This window comes from Limulus polyphemus, unplaced genomic scaffold (assembly GCF_000517525.1).
Source record: "Limulus polyphemus unplaced genomic scaffold, Limulus_polyphemus-2.1.2 Scaffold3620, whole genome shotgun sequence".
NCBI classification, from domain to species: Eukaryota; Metazoa; Arthropoda; class Merostomata; order Xiphosura; family Limulidae; genus Limulus; species Limulus polyphemus.
Window position 1 is genome coordinate 60,938 of NW_013669230.1, and position 7,513 is coordinate 68,450.

Sequence of the window (7,513 nt, forward strand, 5' to 3'; positions counted from 1 at the left end):
GGGGTGGGGGGGGTTAGTTAGCAAATTGAATGGATGGAAGAAAGCAGAGGGTTGTTACAAATGAAATTCAGTCAAACTGGATTAATGTTACAAGTGGGTTACCTCGGGGCTCAGCCTTAGGACTTTTGCTTAGTCTCTAAAGCCATCAGAGCAGTGTGCTGTTGCTAGTGGCAAGGTAAATAGTATTTTAGATTGTTTCTACAGAAATGTTGTCTACAAGTCTAAAGAGGTTATAATTTCATTGTATGGGTCACTGGTTAGGCCAAATTCGGAGTACTGTGTTCACTCTTTGGCTTCTTACCTTAGGAATAACATTGAATTATTGGAAAAAGTTCAGAGGATGGTTACTAGAATGGTGCCTGGAATGGAGGGGTTGTTATACGAGGAGAGGTTGAAATCTCTCAAATTGTTTTCTTTGGAAAAAAATAGAGTTAGAGGGGATCTATTTCAGGTGTTTAAGATTGTAAATGAAATTGATAGTGTTGATGCGTCATCTTTTTTCATACTTAACAGTGAGAATAGTAGAACTAGGGGACACAAATATATATTTTTGCAGGGTAGGAGTCATTTTAGCTAAGACAGCTTTATTTTTCTAACAGAGTGGTTGGCCTTCGGATGTTGTGGAGGCAGTAAATTTAAATGAGAGTAATAGAAAGCTTGATAAGAATATGAATGATAAGGGCTGACTTTGATATTTCTTTAAACATATTTATTAACAGTTTCAGTTTAGTTTAGAGGATGGAACAGATGAGATGGACCAATAAGTCCCATGTTGTCCCAAAACATTATATTGTGTTATATTGTAAGCAACGTTTTAAATAGTTGTCCCTTCAGGAACATAAATATTTAACCGATCGAATGAATTTGTCCTAGATATAGTTGACTGTGAGAGAAAATTGGCTCAACTAAGCTCAGAATCAACGGAAAGACATCCGTTTTCCCAAATTATACTATTGTAAGATGTTAAACTAAGCCTCTAAAAACCAATGAACGTAAATAAAAATTCATTATAATAAAGTCGCTTAAGCTTTCCGTGTTTTAAAGCACTTTGTCAATATTTCGGATTCTTAGAAGCATTGTATTATGCCACAAATAAGTCTTGAGTTCTATCAATCTGGGGAAGTTTATAGTAAATGCTTGTTAGAGTTAGTTTTAAACATCTTTTTTTGTTTCTAAAAGAGACGATTACAAATGTTCTTACTAGATGTTAGAATGTTATATGTCAGGTAAATCTTCAATCAGATCATCTAATATCTGTGCATATGCAAATGGTTGCATTAATCATGGCACACAGTGGTTGTGATGGTGCAGAATATGTGCTATTATCAGTCAAAACATAATATAACACCCAGATATTCTCTTATTGCTCTTATTTCTGTTTGTTTGGTACTACTATTACTATCAGTCGATTAAATAAAATTGATCTTTTTATTTTTCGAATATAAATATTGGTACTTTAAAAAATAAAAAAGTTACTTTGTTCATTATTTGAAACAAAAACAAATAAATTTGTAAATTTTGTAGTTATACTTGTAATGATAACATAATATTTGTGAATTTTCTCGGAATTCAAGTATTTTAAAGTCTAGATTAATACCAGAACAATTTAGTCTATCCAGAATTGTTATCCATTGAACTTTCTTTTTGTTTTCATAAATAATACAGCTATGGTTTTAGTATCCCTCTATTTAATTTAATAAAAATTCGACTGCAAATGTAGTAATATGTAATTGTTTAAGATAAAACTATTTACCACTTTTATAATTAGCAACTATAAAAAACTACCATATACATATATTTATGTTAAAATATAAATATTGATTGATGTCACAAATGGCACGTATGTGATTTGAAATAGCAAAGTTCAGTAATTACCTTCGGCTCTGCACGTATATAGTTCTGAAGGTACAATAGATTGATCCACCAATACTTTCGACAACCAGTGACCTTTTGGTCTATTATCTCATGCCATACAGGTCCTGAGCCAAAAAGAGGAGTCAGATACACAAGACCAATCAACAGTACCATTGGAGGCGTCAATCTTTGTTGGATGAAAAAAAAATCGTTAGTTCTTACATGCAATTGGTATTATAGGTTTTGTCATAATATGTTTCGGCGCATCATCACATTTCAGTTATATTTCTCAAAAAACATTAGTATTAGGCCTATAATATTTTTAACACTACATTCGTTATCTAATCTCTTAAGAAATTCAATAATTAAAAGAATATACAATATTTATTGTGTTTTGAAAACTGTATTCTTTATCTAATCTAATCTTTATCTATTACAACAACGCTATTTTCGCTGTATCCATTGCCGACGACGCGTTTCGCTCAATCCAGAGGTCATCCAAAGCCGACCGAGACACAATAAATACAGTAATAGTCGGAACACTATTTATATAAGCCATTTATTACAACAGCAACTGCTAGGCTTTTAACGCCTTTTTCAAGTTGGCGAAGCATGTTTATGATCGATTGTACTTATCATAAAAAATAAAAAATTAGACCTATTATATTCTTATACTGCATTCTTCATCTAGGGACTTTCGAAAATACTATATTATAAAAATATATAATAGACCTAACACTAATGTCTTATGACAAGTATAATCAATTATAACATGTTTCGCCAGCTTGGAAAAGGCGTTCACACCATAACACCATTGTATTTATTTATTCTATGTTTGCGAAACTTCCGGCTTTTGAAGAAAGAAAACTTATTATAAGCACCCCACTAGTGGATATATCAGTAAAATTACTCCTGAGAAAACACACAAGCTGAAGTAGTCTAGCTTAGTACTAGTAGCAATAGGAATAAACTATACTTGGAAAAAATGCATGTTAAGTTCGCCTAATTGACATCTGATATAAATACATATAAAATTACTTTGAGATGACACATGATTTGGTCGTCTAATAATCATCAGCATCGGGAAATTTTGTAAACTCCTGGATTATTTGATATTTGATACAAATATATCTATAATCAATTTTGAGAAACTCGTGTTTAGGACAGCTAATAATCTTTTTCATGATTTTCTGTTTGTATTGATTTTTCGAAACGTTGTATGCAACTGTTGCATTCGAACAGTGTTAGGCTGATAATACACACCCAAAGAAGGGGATTCATTGAAAATGCTGTGTAATAATGTTCATGTATGTTACTTTCAATTCAACACAGCGCTTTATTTTGACTTTGACAAAAAATATAATGAAATAGCCTATATTTATTAGACTTACACAAGCCTAACTAACGTTACGTTGGTTTTCGTCTTGTAAAACATAATGTTTTAGGTCTCAGTCTGTAAGTAAAGTAACTGTGATACAATATAATGAAATAGCCTATATTTATTAGACTTACACAAGCCTAACTAACGTTACGTTGGTTTTCGTCTTGTAAAACATAATGTTTTAGGTCTCATTTTGTAAGTAAAGTAACTGTGATACAATAGTTGTGTCTGAAATAGAAACAAATATTTGATTACAAGTATTAGATGCAAAATTTGCGTTAAACTAAGTAATTGTTACATCCGCATACTAAATAATTTTTGGATTTAATCTTTCTCTATAAGTATAATCTGTCATGCTAATTTTCATTTGTTTTTGGTACTTCTAAGTAATGGAGGGTATAATGGCAGTCTTTTAACATCTGTATAAAGTAAGACGTATTTCTTTACTCTTTATTATGGAGCTTGAGTAAATTTTTTTTCAATATTAAAAACTATCTAAATCAAACACATAGCCTTATTATCAAATTATTTCGATTCAATTGCCCAAATATATTTTGTACTCTCTGCATTTGTCATGACGTTTAATTTAAATAGTATACAGAAAATTCACAGAAAAAAGTGACAAAAACTACTGTTAGTGACTTTATTTTTTTAGATTGGTATAAAGTATAGCAGAGGTTTATATGTTACCTCATATATCGATGAAAAATATAGAGAGGAATGTTCAGTTTATTTCCAGAATTCTTCATCAACTTCGTCATCAAGTAAGAAGTGAGTAGCCCACTAGGAGAAAGCAACTAGAAATTTTTAACCAAGATATATAAAACACGTTATTTTACTCGCTGATGTTAGAAGCCTAAAAAAAGAACAATGAAATAAATGCAATACTTCTATGTAGTTGTTATATTTGCCATTTCTTAAATCTTTCTACATACAAACTAAATAAAAGGGTGTATATTTCATATTCGAAAGATATATTTTTGTATACGTGGTCATACATTATCTCTCAATATCTAGAAAATAAAAAGATTAAAATCTTTAATACAGAACGTTTTTCAAAGTTTGTTCAGAATAGATTCAGACAGCCACGAAAAATAATGTAATTAAAGACGACAGCACGAGCAAATATGACCACATACACACACACTCACCCATTAAAACTGGGTTGAGGCAAAGGTGTTTATGAAATAAAGAGAGAAAAAGGTGTAATAAGACGATAAAAATTAAACTTTTATTTTGGATAAAATATGATTTCAAAATCATCATTAATAAGATTTGTCAAGTATAAGCAAGATAAATTGTTAACTAAATACAAAGTAAAATGTAAAAGATTTCTGTTTAATAAAATACGTTTTCAATAATATTTAAGATTTCAGATTTAAGTTAATTTTAGAACATATCAACTTAATAAATAATGTACATAACTGTAAATATGAACATAGAATAATAATGTCCCTTCGTTTATCTATTTGGGTAGTTAATATACATGTTAATATATAATATATATTAATATTTAGTAGTTGTATAACAATATATAATATATATTAACGTCTAATAGTTATAGATTAATATATAATAATTAAAATGTTGTTGTTTTTTCAGGATAGGGGCCATTTGCAGTTTTTGTTGTCCCATTATTGATTGTTAGGCTTTAGAAACGAAAAAAATACAAGCTTACAGAATAAATTAATTATCTAAGTATTGTCTGAACTTGAAAATTAGTTTGAACTTTTATTGAAACGGAATGGGAATTCATTTGAAATGTGTACAATTATTACTCAACTAAACTAGTATTCTTACGTAAGTATGATATGGGCATGTAGTGATACTTATTAGGGATGATGTTGTTGTTTTTTTTCATAAGACAGATGCTTAAAGATATGTAGAAAGCTTCTAACAAACAATGAACAACAGAAAGATATCAAAGCAAGATACTTGCCCCCCAGTAGCACAGCAGTATGTCTGCGGACTTATAACGCTAGAAACCTGGTTTGGATATCCGTGGTGGGCAGAGCACAGATAGCCCATTGTGTAGCTTTGTGCTTAATTACAAAACAAACAAACAAACAAACAAGCAAGCAAGATACTTAAAATCCGATTATTTCTTTCCAGTTGAAGTTGGTTTAGTAGAATCACAGTATAGCATATTTTACAACAATGTTTTTTCTTTAACGTAAATTACTTTAATATTGAACTTACTTTAACATCCTAATATACTGAATCTATATTCTGACTTCTAACACATTTTAAATTAATTAATGTTTTAACCCAAAGTTACACAATGGGCTATCTGAGTCCTGTTCCTCCGCGGAGAATCAAGTTCCGGTTACCGAGGAACTTAAATTAATTGATTTTTACAATGACTATTTCACAGCTTTAGTTGTTTGACAAACAAGTTGTCCCTCTTAAGATACTTTATTATCAGAAAAAAAATCGCTCTCTTTCAAAGTTATGAAAATTCTAAACTTGGCTACAGGAAATAATTATTTTTCTTTATTAATCCAATAAAACATTTTCAAGCATCAGCCTTGTTGTATCTCTTTAATACTTATTGATATTTGCTATTGAACTTACCTAATGCAGAAAAAAACATCCACAGAGACGGAAGCATTCATTAGAACTTGACCTCCCCGAGACCTCGCAACATTGTCTAACATGTATGAGTAACCTGTTCGTTAGAATATAAGCCAACTTAACACGTGTTGATTAAAACATTTTTTTTAAATTGCAAATTACATAATATATTTTTAATCTATGAACAGAAGAAAGAATTAGAGCTTTCAAGATTCCAGCAAAACATAGTTCAATATACAAACAGTGAAGTAAAATATTAATTAAGGAAATTTTTCTTTACTATTTGAAATGTTTGGGCCACTTCACTTATTCAACTAACTGTTTACTCATTCAGGAATTACACCTTTTAGTTTACAGCAATATATTTGTTTGTTTGTTGTTAAGCATAAAGCTATACGATGGGCTGTATGTGTTGTGCTCACTGCGACACATGTAAATGCAAAAAAGTATTTGTATTCAGTAAGAAACACAGTAAAATCAAGCAAATTTATTGCACATGTTCTGTGTTGGTTTGTATTGAACAAGTTTCGACATACCAGATTCACATTTCTATAGCTCCACTTCTCTGAATATATTTATTTTAATGTGTTTAAACACTTTCCAGTTAATATGATATGCTCATTCTCTATTCAGAAGACATATGGTTAATTACATGATTAATGTAATAATGTAATGTAATAATAATAATGATGGTTGATTACAGAAATATTTCTGGGTCTTGTTCTTGGAACTACTTCTTATATCGTCGACCTTGTTTAGACTGTTAGCCTTAATTAGGTACTTTTGCCTAACACCGCAATTTCAATTCAAATAAACTGCGAAGGACGACAAAGTTAATCTTGTACCACATATCTTGACAACCTTTCCACAGACTGTTCACTGTATCTAAACATCGGGTCTCAAGACCACTTTTAAGCAAATCAAAGGCACGAACGTCCATTAGAAGGCCTTGACAAGTATGAGATTACTGTGATTCCAGTTTCTGCGGCCATATTTCTCATGAGAACAGTCCCTGATTTCGATTTTGGATTTGAATTATTGCTTATCATTTTGTTAAAAGCTTCATCCCAAGTTGTTATTTTTTAGATAAGAAGGCTTATTTCTATAAATGGATGAGGGCATTGTTCTAAACTAGTTTAAGAGTGTGTTTTCGTTGACGGTTATTGTTCTAAGCGCATTAGTGGGCCAGTTTTTCCACTTGCTTCCATGTAAATTGTTGTTCTTTGGCTCGTCATCGTCTAACAATTTCACTATACTAATATTCTTCTTCGAAAAGAGATTATACCTCTCAATTCGTTGCAGTATTGCATGTAAACCATGAACCATGCTATACATGTCGTTCTTGATGCCACACCTCGCATCATCGGCGACATGTTACTACACTAGTATAAACAAATCATTCTTATACAGTACGTTTAACCTTCTGTATAGACGGTACTTTATATTTGTTTGGTTTCGGATATTCTTGCGTAGCTATCAAGAACTATTAGATGTAGACGTCCTTAATTCTAGAGTGATGAGCTAGAGGAAAGGCGGCTAGTCTACAGCTCCCACCGCTATCTCTTGAGCTACTTTTGTCTGACCGAATAGTGGGATGTAACCGTTACTTTTATATTGCACCCACCTCCTAAAGTGTAGAAAGCAATTTTTTCATGATTATTAATATTATTATTATTATTGCGTTAACGGTTTGTTTGTTATGGA

At 31.0% G+C, this 7,513-nt stretch overlaps 1 protein-coding gene across 1 annotated transcript in view; it reads right to left on the bottom strand.

The window, feature by feature from the left end:
• LOC106469699 (nose resistant to fluoxetine protein 6-like) overlaps positions 1-7,513 on the bottom strand; it is a 74,145-nt gene that overhangs the window by 49,194 nt on the left and 17,438 nt on the right. Inside the window, exons 3-4 of the mRNA XM_022398276.1 lie at positions 3,926-4,032; positions 1,876-2,041 (exon numbers count right to left, since the gene is read on the bottom strand). Of these exons, the coding sequence (XP_022253984.1) occupies positions 1,876-2,041; positions 3,926-4,032 (273 nt within the window). The remainder of the gene's footprint in view (positions 1-1,875; positions 2,042-3,925; positions 4,033-7,513) is intronic.